Raw genomic sequence first — 22,900 nt, 5'->3', positions numbered from 1 at the left:
AGTAAATCACAGAGGCTCTGCTTTGGGCCCCACCCAACACCTAGAAATTAAGTGTGTTTTGTTTTGTTTTTTTAAATTTGTTTTTGGGCCACACCTGGCAATTCTCAGGGCTTAGTCCTATCAGGCGCGGGGGCCAAATGGGATGCTGGAGCTCAAATCCGGGTCGGCTGCAAGGCAAACACCCTACGGATGTACTGTCACTCCAGCCCCAAACAACACCTAGACTTTAATCTTTTTTAACCACCAGAGACGGAAGTTTTGGCCCAATACTGCCGGCTCAGTCTGAGAAATGGGATCGGCAGTACTTCTAATATCACAAAATTTGGTTCCAAATCAATTGGGCATGGAAGTGGCTAGTGCGCGTGCGTGTGCATGTGTGTGTGTGTGTGTGTGTGTGTGTGTGTGTGTGTGCGCGCGCGCGCGCGTGTGTTTGTGCGTGTGAGTGGTGGGGGTGTCTCCCGCAGCGTGCAGCGATCCACAGGAAGAGCCTCATTGGCTCAGGGCTAGGCCCCGCCTCCGGCCCACTCCCATAGTGCGCACGCGCGGCCGTCCTCCCGGCCGCCCCTTCCCGGCCCGGTAGTAGTCGGCGGGAGATCGGGTCTCGCGATGAGTGCGTGTGCGCGCGCGGCCGTCGCGAGCTCGCGCACGCCGCGGCTCAGCGTCCGGGGCTGGGCTGGCCTCTTCTTCCCGCGAGCGGGGCAGGACCCTGCGCCGTGGCTGTTTCCGAACGCGGCGGGGAGCGCCCCAGCCCCGCGATCGCTTGGCCTCCGCTTTCTCTCCGTCCCTCTGCCCCGTCCGTTCCGCGCCGTCGCCGAGGCGGCGGGCCGGGAAGGGAGTCGCGCCGGCGTGAGGTTCCCAGCCGATGGGCTGCCCCCGGCTGCGCTGAGGGGCCGGGCTACTCCCAGCGGCTGAGGTAGGCGGGGGAGGCGGCGGGGTCGGGGCGGCGGGCGCTCGCGGCGGGGAGACCCGAAGGCCGCGAGAACGCGTCTCTCGGCGCGGCGGAGCTGGGGCCTAGCGAGGAGCGGCCCGGGACGCTGCCTGCTCTCGGCTGGGAGCCATTGATGGGGGGCGGGGGGTTCCTCCTGCGGCGCGGGGGAGGGGTCACCCTCGCTCTGCTCGGAGAGATCCGCGCTGCAGGCCCCTCGCTGTCGCTCTCGAATGAACGCCTTCCCGGCCTCGAGATGGACGCCGCGGCCGCGTGGCCTGTGGACTTCAAGTGGCTCGTAGGACTTCCGAGGGCAGCGGCCGCCGAATCGGTGTTTGTGTTTGGCGGGGGGGGGGGAGTGCGTGGGGAGGGGGCGACGCCACTTCTCGCGCCCGCGCGGCTGGGCGTGCACCGGCTGCAAAGTTGTCATCTGCCCTGCCCGAACGGTGGCTTTGCAGGCACAACAGGTCACCCCTCTCTCAGCGCCTCGCGTCGGACAAGGAAGGGGCCTGGCCCCGGGGAGGCGGCGCCGTGGGGCACGGTTCGGGCGGGGAGGACAAAGAGCCCCGTTATTTTGCGTCCGGCCCCAGGCTCCAAACTTTGCGCGCTGGGAAAGGGAGTCCAAGCCCGGGCGCTCGACGCCTGGGATCTCCGAGTTCTTTGGGGGGTAGGGCGGGGGTAAAAGGAGGACAGAAGTGTCGTGCATGCGCTCGGTTTCGACCCGGAAAATCGCGATTATTCCATGCCAAGGGACCTGAAAGCAAACTTGCGGAATTGGGTGACGTTTGGAAGACGGGCGGACACTTGGATTTCTTGCAAGACTTTTTTTTTTTCTCCCGTGTTTAGAAAAAGCTTCATGAGTGCTTGATGAAGTGACTAAAAATGGCTCTAGAGCTTTATGTTGGCAGTAAAGGACCGCCACGGCGAGAAGGGAAAGGAGTTCCTGCTCGCAGAGCGGCTCGTACAAAGGATTTAGGATTTACAGGCACTGTAAAACAGCTTTAGGTTCGGCACGTTTTGGTGTGTGCGTTAGTAATTCCAGTATAGCCCTAGTTAAAATGTAGAAGGAGGTACCGAAAGAGAAGCTCTAGTGGCCTCCTTTGGACATGATGGACCATTTTGAGGTGACTCGTCTTTGTGAGCCTGTTTAGTAACTCTTGTTTTCATTCAAGTCAGATTTTCTAGAAATGAAGTGTTCAGTACTGACTCTAAAAAAATGTGGCCTGTATATTTAGTGAATTTCTCTGCATGAAAATGCTTTCAAGAGGAAGCAATTGGCTGGCAAACCCTGAAGTGGGAATAAAGAGGAATTACTAATGTCAGGGTAATTCTTTTGTATGCAAACATTGCATACAAACATAACCCGCATTTAGATGTGTGTAGTGTAGATATAAGATGTGGCATATATATAGGTACAAGTAACTATTTATGCACAGGAAATGATGATGCCCACAGAATCTAATGGTGCTGGTTCCCATCTTAGGATTGAAGTCTGCACAGAGAGTGAATTTAGTAGACTGAGCTCAAACTTTGCTTGCAGGAGCCGTGATCAGTCTTTCACCTATATAGTCTCCTGACCAGCAATTCCAGACCAGCTTACAGCACAGCCTAAGAAGCCACATTCACACACAAAATTGTAATCAAAGTAAATAACTGTTTACTGAAAGTAGATAACTGTTTAACATTTTTAACATTCTTACTATTTTAGCTATTTACATTTTAACTATTTATATGGCTAATATTTTTAGTTCTTTCTTGTCCAGCTTGTTAATCAGTCACTGAATAAGCAAAATATCATGCTTATTTCTTGACTTAGCAGGAAAGGGAAATAGAGAACATATAGAGGACTCCTGTTGTTTAAGTCATTGTCCCATCATCTTTCCCTTGGAATAAATGGTTTTACTGCTGACTGGGGATGTGACTGTGTGTAGCTTACTGCCTTGTATTTTGTGAGATCCTGGGTTTTATTGTTGGCATTAAGCACTGCTGGAGCACCGTGAGTCCTATCCATTTTGTGTCCTAAGCTTTAGAATAGTGTTTTGCATGAAATTAGCCCTCAGCTGGGAGTTCTGTCTGAAATAATTTTAAAGACACAGTTAAATGCCGAAGTTCCTGAATCAGAGATGAGATGATTACCTTCTCTTGAATTCCAGGTCCGCCTTTTCAATAGTGTGGTTTCTCTTTTTCCCTCTCCACCCCCATTCCTGGTGTGGGGTTTTCTATATTGGTTGATAACCTTGTATAAATGACAATATCTGTCTTTAAAATTTTAATGTGGGGCAGAGCGATCATATAGCAGGTAGAGGCAGTAAGGTGTTTGGGTGTTTGCCATGGGTGACTGGGTTTGATCCCTTGCATCCCATATGGGTCCCCGAGCACAGCCAGGAGTAATTCCTGAGTGCAGAGTCAAGAGTAACCCCTGAGTATTGCTAGATGTCACCCCAAAGCCAAAAATAAATAAATACATATTTTAATGTCACCTTAAATTCTGAGTGCTAATTGAGATACTGAATGCTCTACTACATTAAAAGAAAATGAAGTTAAGGGTAATAAGATCTAGAAGGAAGGTTTTAATAAGTCTGTGGTAGGAATTTATGAGACATCAGCTATTAAGCATTTAACAGATTGTAAGAAGAAACATTTTTTTCCCTTTACTGGCAGAAATATACATTTTACCCCTTTTACCTGTGAAGGAGAACACACACTTACCTGCTCCTTACCAGAACTTTGTATTTTGGAGGTTTCTATGAATATTTTTTCTTTTTTCTTTTATTTTTTGCAGTGCGGTGAGTTAAACCTAAGCCCTCAAACATGCAAGGCAAGACCTCCATCACTGAGCACATCCCCAGCACCTGGCTGGTGAATTCCAAATAATAAAATTGAGAAGGGGATTATTTTCATCTAGTAATTTATTCATAGCTCTGAGTATGTTTTTCTTGTAGCTTTTAGTTCAGTTAATTGGTAATAAACTGGTATTTTGATGCCTTTCTAGTTCCTATGTATATTTCTCAATTGGTTTATAATTTCAAGGGGAGAGGAATATTTGGTCTCTTTTCAAATACTAATCTCTACTTCAAATTGCAAAACAAATCTATTTGTCTTTTTTTTTTTTTTTTTTTGCTTTTTGGGTCACACCTGGCGATGCACAGGGGTACTCCTGGCTCTGCACTCAGGAATTACCCCTGGCCGTGCTCAGGGGACCATATGGGATGCTGGGATTTGAACCCGGGTCGGCTGTGTGCAAGGCAAACGCCCTACCCGCTGTGCTATCTCTCCAGCCCCTCTATTTGTCTTTTTAAGAAATATATATTTGTTTATTTTTTTTGGGGGGGGGGACACCTGGCAGTGCTCAGGGGTTATTCCTGGTGGTCTTGGGGAACCAAATGGGATGCCAAGAATTAAATCTGGGTTGGCCTGGTGCAAGACAAGGACTCTACGCGTTATACTATCCCTTGGCCCCAATATTTGCCTTTTTAGATGTTACCTAAATAGAAGGTATTTATAGGTATTTGGAGAGATGAGAACTAAAGAGGTGAATAAAAACATAAGAGTATTTTCAGTTGGGTCTTGTGTATTCATTTTAATATTGCTAAATGCTTTTCATGGTAGTAGGTGATTTTGACCCCCAGGGAGTATTAGCCAATGTCTGAAAATAAATTTCTTTCACCTCCTAAGCCATGCTTGGGAACCTGAGGACCACTGCTTGTGATGATCTTGAATTGACCATTTAGTGGTTCAGTCCTGGGGCCTCCAGAAACTCACCCATGATATTGGGGTCAGGGATACACATATGGTCCCTGGAATTGAATTCATGGCCGTGCACGCATCCCTGACCCTTGAGCGCTCTCCCATAGTGAAATGTTTGTTAACAAATTGGAAAAGCATAGAGGAGTGCACCATAGCACTGTTGTCCTGTTGTTCATTGATTTGTTTGAGTGGTAACATCTCCATTGTGAGACTTGTACTGTTTTTGGTATATTGAATACGCCACAGGTAGCTTGCCCGGCTCTCCAAGAGGGACGGAGGAATCAAACCTGGGTCAGCCCGTGCAAGGCAAACGTCCTACCCGCTGTGCAATTAAATCTAATAGAGTCTGAGTGCTGCTAAGCATCTTACAGGTATAAGATGACCATTCATGGTGCATTATCTGACCCACATGTTAGTGCTGCTGTTGAAAAACCTTGGTTTACTTGTATTCTATATTGAAATGATTGGTCTGAAGTCATACCTGTATTCATATTTGACTCCCACCCCTTTTTAGGAGGAAAGAACATTACATATGGATAGTTTACATTGCTGTGTTATTATTTTGTTATTGATGTTGAAGTTTGCTCTCCTTTGTTGGAGTGCTTGCACATGCTTGTGGAGGCCTACACTCTGAGATGAACAGGGTAGTGCTTGCCAGAGATACTTGCAGTGCTCATGCACTGCATAGCTGTGATGCAGTCAAAAATAATTTGTGGCACCAGGTCACAGATATCAGGGCTACCAGGATTTTTTTTTGGCACAGGTGGGACACTGAGGATTTCAACTTTGTGACCATATTCTTGTGAGGCAGGTACTCTAAGCCTCTGTGCTATATTCCCCCAGGTCCATTACTAGTACCTTTTAGGATGAATAAGACAGTTTCAGAGGTTTTATCCTTTAGCCAATAATGGGATATGGGTATCAAGGAAAGGAAGGAGACTTCAGATGATGAGAAGTTGGTATATAAGCCTCAGGTGCTCAGTAGATAAATGTTTACCCTGCCATAAAGATAGGTTTCTCTGATAATCATCTTTCTGAGGCCAGGGAATCCTCAAGGTTTCATCTTGAGCACCAAGTGGCTTTCCAGGGGCTGGAGTGATACAGCACAGTGGTAGGGCGTTTGCCTTGCACGCGGCCGACCCGGGTTCAAATTCCAGCATCCCATATGGTCCCCTGAGCACCGCCAGGGGTGATTCCTGAGTGCATGAGCCAGGAGTGACCCCTGTGCATTGCTGGGTGTGACCCAAAAAGCAAAAAAAAAAAAATTCAAGTGGCTTTCCAGGCACTGCCAAGCACGACTTTGGTAGTCCCAACACTTTGCTCATGAACCCCACTACAAAAAACTTATTTGAGAAGATGACCCCTAAATCTGAATAATCATTACCCTTTTATGTAATTAAGTGTGTGGTAGGGAGTTTATTTTAAGCCTATAAGAACTTTTCAAAATTACATATCAAGGTGAAATGTCTTGGGGGAGAAAAGGTTGTTCGGTACATTTTATGGAGGGCTTTCTGAACATATTGTGGGGGGGGTTCTCTGTCAGTATAGGGAAAATTTTCCCACCTTCTCTGATTTCTTTAAGGTTAGATAAACAACATCAAATAGTTGAATAGGAGGAGACAATTTAATGTGTATGGAGAACTTGTATGGGATTTAAATTCTAAAAGTGATATAATCCTTGACCGGGATGACAATAATAACTGGAAATGATCACGCTGGACAAGAACTGAATGTTAAAAGTAGGTAAAGGGATATTCCTGATAACCTCTAAGTATCTGTATCGCAAACCACAATGCCCAAAAGGAGAGTGGGGGAGAGGGGAGAGAGAGAAGACGCTGCCATAGAGGCGGTTTCAGAAGGGTTGGGGGTTGATAGGAGGGAAACTGGAGACACTGGTCCTGGGAAACATACCCTAGTGGAGGGATGGGTGTTGGAACACTGACTGAAACCTAATTTTGAGCAGTTTTGTAAGGGACTTTCTCACAGTGATCCAGTAATAAAATCTTAAAAAATGAGATAACCCAAGAATATATATCCTTTGATAAGGGTCCTGGGGCATCAAGAAAAGGGGATAATCCTTCTGGATTCTTCTTGGTTATAGAAGATTCCATCATTTTGTTTTATTTGCCTATACTGGTGGTGCTCAGGGTTTACTCCTGGCTCTGTACTTGGATTCATTGCCAGGGATCATATCCAGGTTGTGTATGTGCAAGGTTAGCATCTTACCTACCAGTCCCTGGGCCCTTGATGCCATATTTGAATTGCTCAGCTTAGACCTGACTACCATTTCTAGCAAATTTCAGAAGTAGAACACATGCTTTGCATTGAGGACTTGAGGGCAATATTAGGCATCCTAAATTAAAATATATCTTGCCCCAAGCTATTAAATGTATTTTTGTATCCTTCATATAGGAATAATTGTACCAAAACTTTTGATATGAGGGGCTGGAGCAATAGCACAGCGGGTAGGGCATTTGCCTTGCATGCGGCCGACCCGGGTTCGATTCCCAGTATCCCATATGGTTCCCTTGAGCACTGCCAGTGGTAATTCCTAAGTGCAGAGCCAGGAGTAACTCCTGTGCATTGCCAGGTGTGGCCCAAAAAGCAAAAAAAAAAAAACACCAAAAAATAACTTGATATGAAAAGTTACTCCTGAGCACTGTTTAAGCTATCTTAACTGTTTATTTTTAGGTTGTGACACACATCCAGTGGTGCTCAGGGCTGAATCCTGGCTCTGTGCTCAGGAATCATTCCTGGCAGTACTCAGGGGTCCAAATGTCTGTGCCTCAGCCTGTAAAATAGAATACATTTCCTATATTCTATTTTGTAATTTATTTTTAACTAAGTGCTAAGTACCTTTTAACCCCTGGTACACAGGAAATTCTCAAAAACTTGATTTTGGGACTGGAGCGATAGTACAGGGGTTAAGGAGCTTGTCTTGTATGTTGGATGACCCTGGTTCAATCAGTTTCAGGCACTAAATTTTTTAATTCTGTTCCGTGAGCACTGCATGATATGGCCTGGAATGCTTTCTACTACCAACCCACCCCGCCCCCCCCCCAAAAAAAATACCCCACAAACAGTTGTTTACATTTGGGACACATCTTTTTTTGTTGTTTTGTTTTGCTTTGGACCACACTCACTTGTGCTCAAGGATCACTTCCTGGGGGCCCGGAGATGGTACAGTGGGTGAGGAGCTTGCTTTGCATGCATCTGACCCAGGTCTGATCCCTGGCATCTCGTGTGATTCCCCCAAGCACTGCCAGGTATAATTCTTGGATGCAGAGCCAGGAGTAACCCCTGTACATCACTGGGTATTACCCAAGAAAATAATAAAGATCACAAAGATCTCTCCTCGAAGACTCAGGGACCTGTATGGGAGGTGCAGGGGAACAAACTCAGTCTGCACATGCATGCCCTACCTGCTGTACTCTCTCTCAGGCTTCCCATTTGGAACACATCTTTATGATCTCTCCTTATAACCTTGGGAAATGAATAAAAACTACTCTTGTTCATATTTAATCAGTCTTGTTTTATGTTCTCGAATATATGAATTGTGTTGTAAGCAAATAATTAGAGATTTTTTTCTTCCTGATTAAGACTGAATTCTCTGTTAATTCTTAGCATATATTTATATGTTAACAATTCAGTTCTAAGGCTTAATTTCCAGTTTCTTTGCCTTTATTATCTAAAATACAATTATTTTAGGAGAGATAATATGGCAGGAATGTTGCTTGCCTTGCAGATGATCCAGGCTTGGTCCCCAGCACCCCTTTTGGACCCCTGAATACTGCCAGGAGTGACTCCTGAGCACCACTGGATGTGCCTTATAACCTAATAACAGATAGGTTAAATCTTAAACAGATTTAAGCTATCTGTTTAAGATAGCTTAAACAGTTTTCAGGAGTAACTTTTCATAACAAAAGTTTTGGTGCAATTTTTCCTATATGAAGGGTATAAACATACATTTAATAGCTTGGGGCAAGATATGTTTTAATATAGGATGGCAAATATTGACCCCAAGGCCTTAATGCAAAGCATGTGTTCTACTTCTGAATTGCATCCTTAAGCCCTGTGGCTAGATTTTTGGCTTGGAACCATACCCAGTGGTACCCAGGCTGTTGTTCCTGGTTCTGTGCTTTGGAGTGACTGTTGGCAGTGTTGGGGGTACCATATGTAGTGACATCGTGGAGGGAATTCAAACTAGGGACCGCAGGATGCAAAGCAAGTATTTTCTCTTCAGGGTCCCTGAGATTGGATCCCGATACACATGAGCCTTTTTCTAAATCTTAATTAGAAAGTTGTTTTTATCTTTCTTAACACTATTGAAATATAATAGTATATTCTATATAATCTTTTAATTTTTTCTTCCTTTTTGGGTCACCCTGACTCTGCACTGAGGAATTACTCCGGGCAGTGCTGGGGGGACCATATGGGATGCTGGGGATTGAACCTGGGTTGGCCGCATGCAGGGCAAATGCCCTATCCGCTTTTGCTCTGGCTCCATAAGCTCACCTTTCATGTGTTTAAATGATACAACTTAGTGGGGGTGGCTTCTTTCATTGGGGCTTATAAAATATTCTTTGTAAAGAGAAAGAAATATCATAGGAGTTTAAAGGCAAAACAGAGACTTTGTACAGTTTTTTGTTTTACCTTGGTATTTTGGGCCACACCCTACAACATTCAGGGGTTGTTCATGGCACCGTACTGAGGAGTGAGCCCTGGCCATACATGGGAGTCCATATGTGGTGCCAGGGATTCAAACCAGGTTGGCCACATGCAAGGCAAGTGCTGTAGTATCTTGTACCATCCTGCCCTGTACTTTTTTTTTTTTGAAGTAAATAGATTTTATTTAGAGGTTTCTGAGGGAAGGAGGAAGGGATAAGTGGAAAAGTAAAAACAGTAGGAGTAACGCGCTCAAGAAAGAACGCGGGCCTTTCTGCCGCTCCTTTCTGCCACCCTGCGAGATCGACCCCGGAGGCAACTGAACTACTTTGGACACGAGCAGCGCCCCCAAAATGCCTCCAAACTGTGTCCTCGGAGCTGCTGGCCCAGGCGCCGCCAGCGGGGTATGGTCTTTTCCCTCTCAACTCTTTCTTTTTGAACGCAGCGAGGCAACAGCCGGTTTTTAGACTATGCAGGAAGCCCGGGAAAGCCGATGGGGCGGGACTTCTGGAGCAGCCCTGCGCCGGTATTTAAGTACAGAGCCATGTGGGTACTCTCCTTTCTGCTGCTCCTTTCTGCCGCCCCGCGAGATCGGCCCCGGAGGCAACTGAACTACTTTGGACACGAGCAGCACCCTCAAAATGCCTCCAAACTGTGTGCTTGGAGCTGCTGGCTCAGGCGCCGCCAGCGAGTGATGTAATTACCAAAAGAATTTTCCCTGGACTTCATATAGAAATTCAAAACCGCGCGGCTGCAATTGCAGCCGCGTGACCTAATATCTCTTGATTGTCAGCAACGTGTAAATGTTTAAATGTTCCTTTTTAGCAGGGCCTACCGTGTGTGGAAACTCCAAACAATAGTACTGAGTTTTTTTTTTTTTTTTTTGGTCACACCTGGCGATGCACAGGGGTCACTCCTGGCTCATGCACTCAGGAATCACCCCTGGCGGTGCTCAGGGGACCATATGGGATGCTGGGATTCGAACCCGGGTCGGCTGCGTGCAGGGCAAACGCCCTACCCGCTGTGCTATCGCTCCAGCCCAGTACTGAGTTTTTTGTTGAAGGGTAAAAGATTGTAGCAATAGAATTTTTAGGCAGAATTTCCCCTGGACTTTATATAGAAACCCAAAACCGTGCGGCCAGTGCCGCAGCCGCGCGACCTAATGTCATCTAATCATCAGCAATATGAAATGGTTCCTTTGTAATGGATTGGTCTTTGGGGGGACCATAATAGGGTTAAAGTTTGTCGTGATGTGTAATTTCTGGCTGTACTTTCCTGGACTTTATACAGAAATTCAAAGCTGCGAGGCCGCTACCATGGCTGCGAGACCTAATGTCATTTAATCATCACCAATATGAAATGGTTCCCTTTTAACGGGTCGGACTTTGGTGGGAAATCCTAACAAGAATAGCAAGTCTTTTGCTGAAATATTGAAGGCAATCAAAGTGGTAGCCATCTCTATAGACTGAACTAAGCCATATCCCCACGCCGGCTGAGAAGAAATATCCTTCTTTCTCGGGAAGAAACGTGGCGTGGTGTTAACCATAGTATGATGTCCATTAAGCTGACATGGACCTGGAGGCGTGGGAATGGGATACAAGGGAATAAATTATTATGTACTTGGAACAGCGGGACGCTGGTGGAATCTCGAGCCAGGGCCGATACCAGTGTATTACTTTTGGTTCCAGAAACTGCTTGCAGACATTCTACCAGACTATCAACTAAGCCAGAGCCCCACGCCGGCTGATGACGGGAAATAACCATCTTTTTTGGTTTTTTTCCTTTCATCAGGCAGCGTGGTGATTACTAAACAGGCGTGAACTCGGTGGCACGGGACGAGGGGGGAAAAAAATAGAAAAGCTATGTAACAAACAGCGGGACTTAATATGTCTACATTCTCAGCAATGGAGAGCCATCAAATGCTTCCTTGACAGTAGGACTGTCTTTTCTTTTTTTGGGGGAAACCCTAGCAACAATAGTGAGTTATGTGTTGAAACATGGAATGTAACCAAGATAAAGCGTAAACGAAGTGAAACTTATCACTTACAAGGGCGGGGACTGGGGGGGCGGGAGGGGGCGGGAGGTATAATGGGGTGGTTGGTGATGGAATATGGGCACTGGTGAAGGGAAGGGTGTTTGAGTATTGTATAACTGACATAATCCTGAGAACTATGTAACCCTCCACATGGTGATTCAATAAAATTTAAATAAAAAAAAAAAAGAAAAAGAAAGAATGCGGACTTCTCCAAGGGTGGAGGAAGCTCTACACACATCCTAGCACTGGACATGAAAGCATGAAAGTACACATCTCAAGGGGGGAGATGCGGGCAACACATGTGCTCGGGCACCACATGTGCTCGGCCACGTGGGCGAGAGCAGCACATGGGCTCAGGCAGCATATGCGCCCTGCCCTGTACTTTTAAAAAATATATTAATTTATCTTTGTTGTCATTGTGGTGTCAGGTAACATATTTATTCTGGTGTCTGGGGCCACACACTTACACTTATTACAGTTACATACTTTGTTGCATTGTTGCAGGAGTGCCTGGGATTGAAATTGGTGATGCAGGGATGAAAGTGATGACCTTATGTATGCAAGATTGGCACTCTACCGCTGAGTCACATCCTTGGGTCTCTATACTCTTTGATCTCTGGGTTATTTTTTGTTTGGAGGTGACACCTGGCTATGCTTAGGGACTTCTTCCTGCTCTGTGCTCAGAGCTCACTACTGGTAGTGCTTGGGGAACCATATAGTTCAGGGGTTTGAACCTAAGACTGCGGTATTTAAAGGATGCACTCAGTGTATTGAGCTTTCTCTACAGCCCGTACTATCTTAAGTTATAGGAACGCATAAGGGAAAAAGATCCATATCATATTTATTATCGAGGAAGAAAGCAAATTGCACATTCAACTTTTTTTCTTGAAACATACCTTCCAAATAAGATGGTTATTAACCATATTTTTGTGGTTTTGATTTTTGAGTCACATCTGTTGGTACTAGGGCTACTACATCTCTGCTTGAGGGTCACTCCCTGTAGTGCTCAGGGGATCGTGTGGTGCTAGGGATCAAACACGAGCCTTTTGCATGTAAAACATGCATTTAGCCCATCATAACCATATTTTTGAATTTTGGGGGCCACACCCAGCAGTGCTCAGAGTTCATTGGCCGGGCTTCGGGGGCCATATGGGGTGCCAGAAATTGAACCTGCATCATCCGTGTGCAAGGCAAGCTCCCTACCTGTCTTTCTGGCCCCCATATGTTGTAATAGGATTTAAATATGTTTAGAGATGTGGTCTCCCCATTTTAATGAATGGAGACCTTTTTTATACCTTGTATTGGTAATGTCTTCTGTATTCTTAGAATGTTTCATGTCATATATATAAACTACTGAATTTGGTATAATAATTATAATAATGACGAGAAAGTAGTTATGTGTGTGGATTAGGGGCCAGTGGGCCAGAGCAATAGTACAGTGGGCGGGGCATTTGCCTTGCACACTGTTGACCTGGGTTCAAGCCTCTGCATCTCATGGTTCCCCAAACACTGCCAATAGTAATTCCTTAGTGCAGAGCCGTGAGTAATCCCTGAGCGCTGCTGAGTATGGCCCAGAAACAAAGTAAATATGTGGAGTTGAGCAATAGTACAGCAGATAAAGCGCTTGCTTTGCACATGGCCAATCTAGGTTCATTTCCTGGCACTCCATATGATATGGTCCCTCAAGCACTGCTAGTAATAATCCCTGATTGCAGAGCCTGGATTAAGTCCTGCACACTGCCAGGTATGGCCCAATTCCCCCTACCTTTCGTGCACCTGACCCAGGTTCACTCCCATGGTCCCCTGAACAATACACGCATCATCTCTGAGCACAGAGCAAGGGCCATCACCAGATGTGGCTAAAAAACCCAACAACCAAAAAAAAAAAGTCAAAGAAAGCTGTTATAAAATTATTTGTCAAACAACAATTGTCTGATTTGGGGCTAGAGGATCCCTGACATCCCATATGGTCCCCCGAGCACCACCAAGAGTGCAAAAGTACAAAATCAGAAGGTAAGCCTTGAGCGTCTCCAGGAGAGCCCCACATCATCCCCCTCCCCCAAAAAATGTCAGGTTAGTAATAGTTCTTTTTCATTTTGAGGCCACGCCCACTGGTGCCCAAGGGGTACTCCTGACTTTGTGCTAGGGATTCCTTCCCAGCAGTATTTGAGGACTGTATAATACTAAGGATCTAATCCTGACTTCCCACAAGTAAAGGATGCACTTAGCCCATGGACCTGTCTGTCCATTTCAAGAGGGTTTTTTTTTTCTTTTTGGGTCACACCCAGCAGTGCTCAGGGGTTCCTCCTAGCTTTGCACTCAGGAATTACTCCTGGTGGTGCTTGGGGGACCATATGATATACCAGGGGTTGAACACGGGTCTGCTGTGTGCAAGGCAACACACTGCCCGCTGTACTCTTAATCCAGCCCCCAAGAGATTTGTCTTGCATGCAATCTGACACCTTGTAATGGTTCTCTGATCCCAGCCAAGAATGGGACCTGAGCACAGTTGAGATGGCTCAAACTGTCTCCCCGAAGTTCTTTGTTTTGTGGCCATACCTAGCAATGCTCAGGGCTTACTGCTGCTTTGACGCTCAGGAATTACTCCTGGTGGTGCTTGGGGAACCATCTGGGATGCCGGGGATTGAACTCTGGTCTGCTATGTGCATGCCAAGCTCACTACCCACTGTACTATCTCCAGCCCCAAGAATGTTTTTCTTGCTATTCTTTATGGTCTAATAATCTAGAAGAACCTACAAAATATAATTTATTTTCTGTTTGTTCATTTTCTAGTTATTAAACAAAGAACATTCTACTAAATTAGTATTGCAGTTGTTATTTTATATTGCATTTGTTCCTACTCATGGTTAAACTGAGAAAAATTAATATCTAGGAATCTGCTGGTGTGTCTTTATAAATGGTCAGTAGTTTTGCCTTTGGCTTAATTTTAGGTAGCCTGTGTGGTCGTTGGAAGATACACTATTTTCCAACTAAATTCAGTTATATTAGATTTATACTTGTATTTGTGGATTTATACATATTTGTTTTTTAATTTTGGTAGAAAATGATGCATCCTGTTGCCAGCAGTAATCCGGCTTTCTGTGGGCCTGGCAAGCCTTCCTGCCTCAATGAAGATGCCATGAGAGCTGCTGATCAGTTTGACATATATTCCTCACAGCAAAGTAAATACAGCCACACAGTCAGCCACAAACCAATGGCTTGTCAGAGGCAAGACCCCTTAAATGAAACACATTTGCAGACTACAAGTGGCAGAAGCATAGAGATAAAAGACGAACTAAAGAAAAAGAAAAATCTCAACCGATCTGGTAAGCGAGGCCGGCCTTCAGGAACTACCAAATCAGCAGGATACCGGACCAGCACGGGCAGACCCTTGGGAACCACCAAAGCAGCTGGATTTAAGACAAGTCCAGGCAGACCTCTGGGTACAACTAAAGCTGCGGGATACAAAGTCAGCCCAGGGAGGCCTCCAGGTAGCATTAAAGCTCTCTCCCGCCTTGCCGACCTTGGTTACGGCTGTGGCACTGCTGCTTTTCCTTACCCCATGATGCATGGCAGAGCAGTTCATGGGGTAGAGGAAACCAGTAGTGAAGTCAAGCCACCCAATGAGTAAATTGAGGCAGGAAAAGGGGTCCAATAAAAGGAAGATTGTCGATAATCCCAAAGCTTCTTGAATTTATTGACATACATGAGTTTGTGACCTGGGCTTTCTAAATTTGTTTTTCTGTTTGATTTTATTTTTCTTGGTTTTGCTCTAGAGCTGCCATGTGCTGATCAGCGCTCTCAGAGCACGAGCAGTGGCATTGTTGGTATATAGGTTCACTTGTAACACCTAACTAGTTTGTTTTTGCTTTTCCTTTAGTTAAGGGTTATATCATTACTATTTTGGGGCCATTCTGACTCTAAGATTTATGTCATAAGCAACTGATACCATTAATTAGTTTCTAAAGTCTACAATATAAAACTAATATCTTAGATATTTTTAACTAATGGAACAGAGTTAGTTACTTGAGATAATGGCTGCAAGTTTTTATAATGTTTATTTTCACGAGACAGGACACATTTCTATGCTTTGGCATTTACACAGACTTCAGATGTTAAAAATACTGTTTAGGGTCAGAGAGATAGTACAATGGGTAAGTTGCTTGCTTTGCATGCAGCCAGCCCAAGTTGGATCCCTGGCATCCCATATAGTTCCCGAGAACCACCAGGAGTGATTCCTGAGCATGGAATCAGGAGTAATTCCTGAGCATTGCCAGGTGTGGCCCCCCCAAACAGAACCCCCCCACCCATTTTTAATGTTCTAGGATTAAGCCGCTTCTAACTTATTGATCTACATGGTAATTGATTTAACCATTTTCCAATAAGAATTCTTTAATGTTTACCTTTAGCAGTGATAGGTTGTGTAATTTTTAATTGCCTAACAGCATATATACCAAACACTACAAATAATTCATACTTATCGAACAATTTGAAATTTTAATAAAACCTGCATATTACATTTTTTGATGAAATTTAGCAAGTAACGTTACTTAAGGTCTGCCTGTAGTTATAGTCTCTGCATTTTGCCTTTTATATACTTTTACTAAAGCATTATGTTTAAAACTTGTTGGTGTTCATTTATTTAGTATGTTTTTTGTTTGATTTCTTTTTTTCTTTACAAGTTTTCCCATTGCATTAGCACTTACTATGGTTTCAAGTTTGTATCTACCAAAGGACCCAGGTTGAACGGTAGGCTGTAAAGCTGTTATAAGCAAAATGCAGTTTTCTGTCAGAACTCTCAAATTCATCTATGCATGAAACATGTAAAAAAAATGTTTATTTTAATTAATAATCAAACTGTGTCTCTAGTGAGACCACTCATCCAAAAATTTTTTTCCCAGCTCTATTTGCTTTAGAAGCAAGAGAGAAAAGACAATGATATTGGGAAGTTATGTATAGTAGGGACAAGGGGAAATCTCTCTTTCTTCTTTTGGAAAGTGACATTCATTGTAAAATACCTATTATTTATTCTAAGTTCTAAATATATAAACTTTGGATTTAAAAAAAAAACTTCCACTGACCTTTAGGGTTATAATGTATTTGATTTTTAAATGCTTTCAATATTAGAATATAGATTTTTCAGGACCCAGAAACTTAAAAAATAATTAAAACCTTAAAAGGGCGCATAATAATGTCGTTTGGGCTTGCTAAGAGTTAATGCAAAGTCTGATTGCAAATGGATGTCGTGTTTCATACCTTTTTTTATCAGGAAAAAAGCAGCAAGCCTTCAGGTGTTCCCGTGATGCCTGACACAATGAGCTGGACTTTATGCTGCTCTTTACAGTAAGAGGTGTTGCATTATATATGGGTACTGTGTGTGCGCTGGCATCTAAGACAGTGACCTCAAAAATCTTAGCTTTGCACAAACTATAGAGAAAATACTCAAACAGAAAAACATTCTGGCAGCTAAATTGCTTCAAAGTTTCTTCTTGCTGAAGCTGAATACATAAAGCTTTTAACAATTTACTCAGAACAGTATGACTTCTGACACACATACTTACATTTTTAAAAATAATTATTCTGGACATTTAACCCAGGGCTTCACACATGCAAGGCAGAGTGCTCTACAGCCGAGCTGTATCCCCAGCCCATCAAATGCTTCCATCTTTTTTCATATTTCATCTATCTACTTTTATGTATCAGTCATTTAGGTGATTTTCAAGATGATGTTTAGTGGTTGACTGCTTTCAGATATTCTTGAGTTTGAAAACAGTTTTTAATTAAATGTTAGAAATTAATTATATGTGTAATAATACATATCATTGTCAATGATTTGATTGCATGTTATGTTTTGTGGTATGTCCATTTGACATTTCCTTTTCACTTTATTTTCATTCCGTATTTTGTCATTCACACCATTACCTTCTTGTCCTTTCCTATATTAATTCCCCTGCCCTCTGTCCTCTACCCTTTAGCACATCTACTCAATGGTGCTGTGCTGTGTGTCAGAAGATAAAAGCAGGTGTATTGTATAATGAATTTTGTATACATGTTAATGAAATGGTGAAATCAACTAAAGGAAGTGTGTTTAAAACAGTGTTTATTAATAATCAGGAGCTATGTCCGTGGAACAAGGGGGGAAATGAATGGCTACAGTTGTGAATGAATAACATCCTTTGAGAAAGCTGAATTTGCTGTTCAATCGAGCAGTGCGTGGTATATTTGATCTGTATGCTAGTTCCTGGTTCCAGTGACCTTTCTCCTTATGAACAGTTTGTTGGTGCCATGCTGAAGAAAAAGACATCTAAGTGAGAACATGAATGAAGTCTTAAAATAGGAAATTTTTTACTTCTCTATAATCTAAAGACTACATTGTGCATCTTTTGTAACACTGTCTCTTGTCATGATAAACACTGAAATAGCATGTTAAACAATTGCCTATACTTTAATATAAATCAGTTGGGGAAAACTGGTCTTTTCCTCCACTGTATGGTTGTTCCTTGAAAGGTAAATTGCTAATTTTATATTGTGTAATTCTGTTCTTCACAAAATAGGTTTCACTATTCTGTATTAAAACTGTTGGTCAGAAAATGATCTGCTATTCAAGTAAGTTTGCTTTACTTTTTTCTTTAAAAATTATAACATGCCTTATTTATTACTTTTATTAACAAATAAGGATCTAGTATAATTAAATTTTCATTTTTTGACAGATATAATCTTGCATAACTAATCTTTAGTATGGGATGATTTTGATACTATCTTTGGAGTTTTTGCACTGGATTAAAATACTGGCCTAATGTATTGGAAGAAATTATATAATAACTGATTAATTTTTACTATTTGGGGATGTTTTTAAAATGTGTCAATTAGACTAAAAATTCTTTATATTTTTAATTTACTTTTTAAAATAAACATGTCAAAGTAATAAGAATAATACTCATTCCAAACTAATGTTTGTGTGAATTTACATATATTCATGAAAATTTTTGAGTTAAGGAGGAACAATATTATTTGGATTCATAATTTAAATGGTGACCATTCCAGTATAAGAAAAACCAGTGTGTGAGCTAAAGAAAACCTTTTCATCTACAAAGCTTTAAAAGAACAATTCAGGGGATATTGATAACAGCTACTTGCTCAGTCATTATCTCTATACAGTAAAATTTTATGATCCCTTTTTAACAAAATACAAGGGTACACTACATTTATTAAAAAATATTTTTTCCCTGACCTAAAATATTTTGATGCTCTTATGTTTTCATTGTAGTGTAAGTATATGCTATTAAACTCTAGGATGTATCTAAATCTTTCCTTTGCTTTTCCCCTTCCTTGCCCTAAGTAGATAAATCTGTGCTCACATATAACATATTTAATTTTTAAAAACTTAATGCGATAGTTAATCAAGTGTGTGATTTATAGTGATCAGACCACTTTGATTAAATTCACAGTTTCCTTTTCCACAGATAATTACAAAGAAAATAATTACCAATTAACTGATAAAAGCACGCTATCCTCTGCTGTAAAAAGTCTAAATAGATACTGTGTATGTTTTTATGTCCATGAACTTGAGCTACTCGTGTGCAATTATGTGTATGGGAATGGAGTAGTGTTCATGATTTGTATCTACATCATCATATGGATGTATATTTATTAATAAAGTCATTACTTTAAAGCCAACTTTGTTTATTTATTCAAGAAAGGGAAAGGTAAACGCTTTTCAGAACTGGATCATTTCAGAAAACTGGAAATTACTTATCTTTGGGTGTGTTTTCTAAATTTGTCCATCTGCATTTTATGTAAATGTTTCTGTAGATTCAGGGATTGGCACTAAAACAAACAAACAAACAAACCCTGGGATCAGCAGTAGGCAAGCACCTTACCTCATATCTCTCTCTCTGGCATAGTGAGTTTTTTAAAAACATCCTTGTGGTTTGGGGCCACACCCAGCTGTTCTCAGAGTTTACACCTGGTTCTCTGCTCAGGGATCTTTTTTGGCAGGCTTGGGGCCCACGGATTGGACCCATATTGAATGTGTCCAAGGCAAGCACCTTACCCACTGTACTCTCTCTGGTGCCTGATGTGTCTTAATGGAAAGAGGAGATGTTTGCTTTGCATGTGTCTGTGACAGCCATGACCCTGGTTCAAATTCCTGGCACTATGTATAGTTCCCTGAGTACCACCAGATTTGACTCAAAACTCTTCCCTTCTTCTCCCCAATAAATGAGGAAAAAATAGAAAAGAAATTGTGTCATTTGGAAGTTGTGATTTTAGATTAGGCGTGTAGCTTAATAAAGCTCTTAAATGTCTGAGGCCCTTGTTTGATCCCTGCGCACAGAGCCAAGATTAGCCTTTTGAGTACCCTTGGGTATGGCCCTCAAAGCAAACAAATCCCCTCCCCCACAAAAAGATTCAGATAGTAAACATGACCAGATTTTTGTTTTTCTGTTTGGGGTCACACACAGTGGAGAAGAGGGCTTACTTTTAGCTCTGTGCTTGGTTCACTTCTGGCGGTGGTTGGGGAACAGTGCTAAGTGGCTAAATCAGTTTGGTGTGCATGCAGATCCAGGAGTAAGACCTGAACACAGGTAGGTGTGGCCCAAAAATTTAAAAAGAAACACCACAAAGATTTTTCACAGCCTTTATAATCTGATTGTTTCATCTCTTCTCAACTCTTTTGCTGCTGCTCCTCACCATACACAATTGTTGCTGAACTAGCTTGGTTTCTTGGGTTTTGAATTCCATTCTATTTTGAATATTCTTACAGGCCCTCATTACTTCAGAAATAGCAATCATAGAAATATTTACTTGTTGAGTTTTGGGTGATAGTACATAAGGCAGGGCACTTGTCTTGCACACAGCCAACCCTGGTTTGATTCCTGGCACCCCATATAGTCCTGTGAGCCCCTCCAGAAGTGTTCCCTGAGCACTTCCAGGTGTGGCTAAAAAGCCACACCTTTTGGGGCTGGAGCGATAGCACAGCGGGTAGGGCGTTTGCCTTGCACGCGGCCGACCCAGGTTCGAATCTCAGCATCCCATATGGTCCCCTGAGCACCGCCAGAAATAATTCCTGAGTGTAGAACCAGGAGTAACCCCTGTGCATCGCCGGGTGTGACCCAAAAAGAAAAAAAAATAATAAAAAAAAAGCCACACCTTTTATCTATCTATGTATATTGGGTTCCCTCTCCCGCCCCCAACAGAATGTGCCACCTGGTGGCCAGATGGCCAAAGTATGCATTCTATCTGACCGCAGTTAGTGAAGTGTCATTTGATAGTGTTTATTAAATATTTAGTGAAAGATTATAGTACTAACACTGGTGTTTCTGCCTAAACAGCCAAACACAAGCAAGAAAGGAAAAGGAACAGTAAAATTGACAGAAGGCCAAGGATATTGCTTAAAGGACTATTGCACATGTATGGAGGAGGCAGGGCTTCCATCCCAGCACCTCTCAAATCTGAACACTTGGAATCAGCCTCCAAGTAGTGAGCCAAGAGTAGCATCTGAGTATCGCCAGTTGTGACCTAACCACTCCCCCCAAATAAGTATAAATTAAAAAGGAGTAGGGCACCCACATTTGAATGCCCAGATACAGTAAATCAACATTTTATTAATCCTGAATCTCATTAGTCCTATTTATTTTTTATTATGTTCAAATCAGGTTTGGAAGTATGGCAGAGCATGATATGTTGAAGATTGCTGTTAGGGGCTGGTTCGTACTGTGGTTAGGGTGCATCAGAGGCACCAGGTTCGATTCCTGTCACCAGTTGGTTACCTGAGCTCGCTCTCAGCTGTGGCCATGGAGGCCACCGACACTATAGGGCCTGAGCAACATTACATCCTTGGTCACTTGTGTTGAACCAATGGCTGAGAGTCACCAATGGGCCTGGGCCTCCTAAGCAATTGCCTAGGAGCCTCCTGCCCACCCACCGAAGAAAAAAGTTTGCCGTGCATCCTTAGGATTAAGGGAGATAGTACACTGGTGACTTGTGATCATCTCCAGAACCATGGGTTCTTCATTTATGGTACTCTTTGTCCTTAAGCACTTGAGAATTTACTACAGTAAAATGGCAGGCTGTTAACAAGAATCATCCCATGTGAATGATTGGATCCCTAGCACTGAAAAAACAAATTACCTATGGGTGAGATTAATGATGCATCTTTCTGGTCCATCAGCTTCTCTTTGTTGGGCACAGGGTACAATGATTACTTCCCTAGAATTGTATGCTAGAAATATAAAAAGCTACCACTTTGAAGTTTTTACTGTGCGCCAGGCTATCAAGCTCATCATATTTTGTCTCCTCTGATCCACATAACCATCACTATTCCCACGTTACAGATGGAGAAAATTTGAACCTTCTGCTCCACAGCTGGGGAGCAGAGATAGTACAGTTGGTAAGGCACTTGCCTGTGTACCAGCTGACCTGGGTGTGATCCCTGAGTACCACTGCTTGTGACCCAACTCCCTAACCCTCTAAAAAAGAAGTTAGATCACCTGCCAACCAACTATAAAGGTTGGACCTGAAATTCACATAGCCAGAAAGCCCTGTTCCTCTTACTGTTGCTATATTACTGGTGACTTAAGGTAAACATAATGGAACTCATCTTTGTGTGTGTGAGTTGGGAGGGGAGGGAAGGGGATATTTGGGCCACACAGTGATGTTGAGAAGCTGTTTCTGCTGTGCTCAGGGGTCACTCCTTTGTGGTGCTCGTAATCAAACCAGCACAGCCACATAACAAGGAAACATTTCACTTCCTGTGCACACTCTCCAGCCCTATTTCTACTCTTTAAACATCTTCCATTTATAAACTACTTTCTACACTTACATAGCTCTGTTGGCTATTCATAGTTTAGTTTGATCTTTGGAGGCTCTCTCCACTAAGATACCCTAATTGTTTATCAGGAGGGTCAGTCTTTTCATTTCCTCGAAGAATTTGCTCAGGGTTTACTCCTGGCGTTGCTCAGCGATCACTGCTGGTGAGGCGTGGGGGAACATAAACCAGGGATCCAACCCTGGTCAGCTGTGTGCAAAGCAAATACTACCTGCTGTGCTATCTCTTTGGCCCTCCAGCCCTGCAGAGGCCTGTAAGCCCTGCAGTCCCAGTTCATCTACTTTACACCCCCGCAGAGGATGCATTTAAGATGGGCCGGTCTTCCACCTAACCAAAATAACAGGATGGAATTTTCTCTTCATTTGCATTTCCCACTGTGTCTTAATCCTAATGACCCCGGGATTTGCAATGCGGTGAATCAGAAAAACAGAACTTTACTGGCTTACTCCTCAGATCAAAACTTTCACCTCTGAAGACCAAGCTTTCTTCCTTTCATCCAGGCTGCGGTGACAATTTCAGTTTACTTGGGTAAGGCAGAAGGCGTGATTTACAATCTGGAGGAGGAAGCCCCTCGGTTTTGGAACGCAGCCCCTTGTAGCCAGGTCCAGCAGGGGAAGAAAGAGCATAAAGGACCCGGAAGTGGGACACCGCCCAGGGCCCTGGTGGTCGGGAAAGTACTCAGAGACCTGAGATTGGGAAC

At 43.2% G+C, this 22,900-nt stretch overlaps 1 protein-coding gene across 1 annotated transcript; it reads left to right on the top strand.

Moving 5' to 3' along the window:
* The first annotated feature begins 590 nt into the window (after positions 1-590).
* Positions 591-19,049, top strand: C6H5orf24 (chromosome 6 C5orf24 homolog). Its single transcript, XM_055142700.1, has 2 exons — positions 591-913; positions 14,434-19,049. The coding sequence occupies exon 2, from the start codon at positions 14,437-14,439 to the stop codon at positions 15,001-15,003; it is 567 nt and encodes a 188-aa protein (XP_054998675.1). The 5' UTR covers positions 591-913; positions 14,434-14,436; the 3' UTR covers positions 15,004-19,049.
* The last annotated feature ends 3,851 nt before the right edge of the window (positions 19,050-22,900 follow it).

The sequence above is a fragment of the Sorex araneus genome, chromosome 6 (genome assembly GCF_027595985.1).
Source record: "Sorex araneus isolate mSorAra2 chromosome 6, mSorAra2.pri, whole genome shotgun sequence".
NCBI lineage: Eukaryota > Metazoa > Chordata > Mammalia > Eulipotyphla > Soricidae > Sorex > Sorex araneus.
Note: the sequence above shows the minus strand (reverse complement) of the source record. Positions and strands in the feature narration are given on the sequence as shown.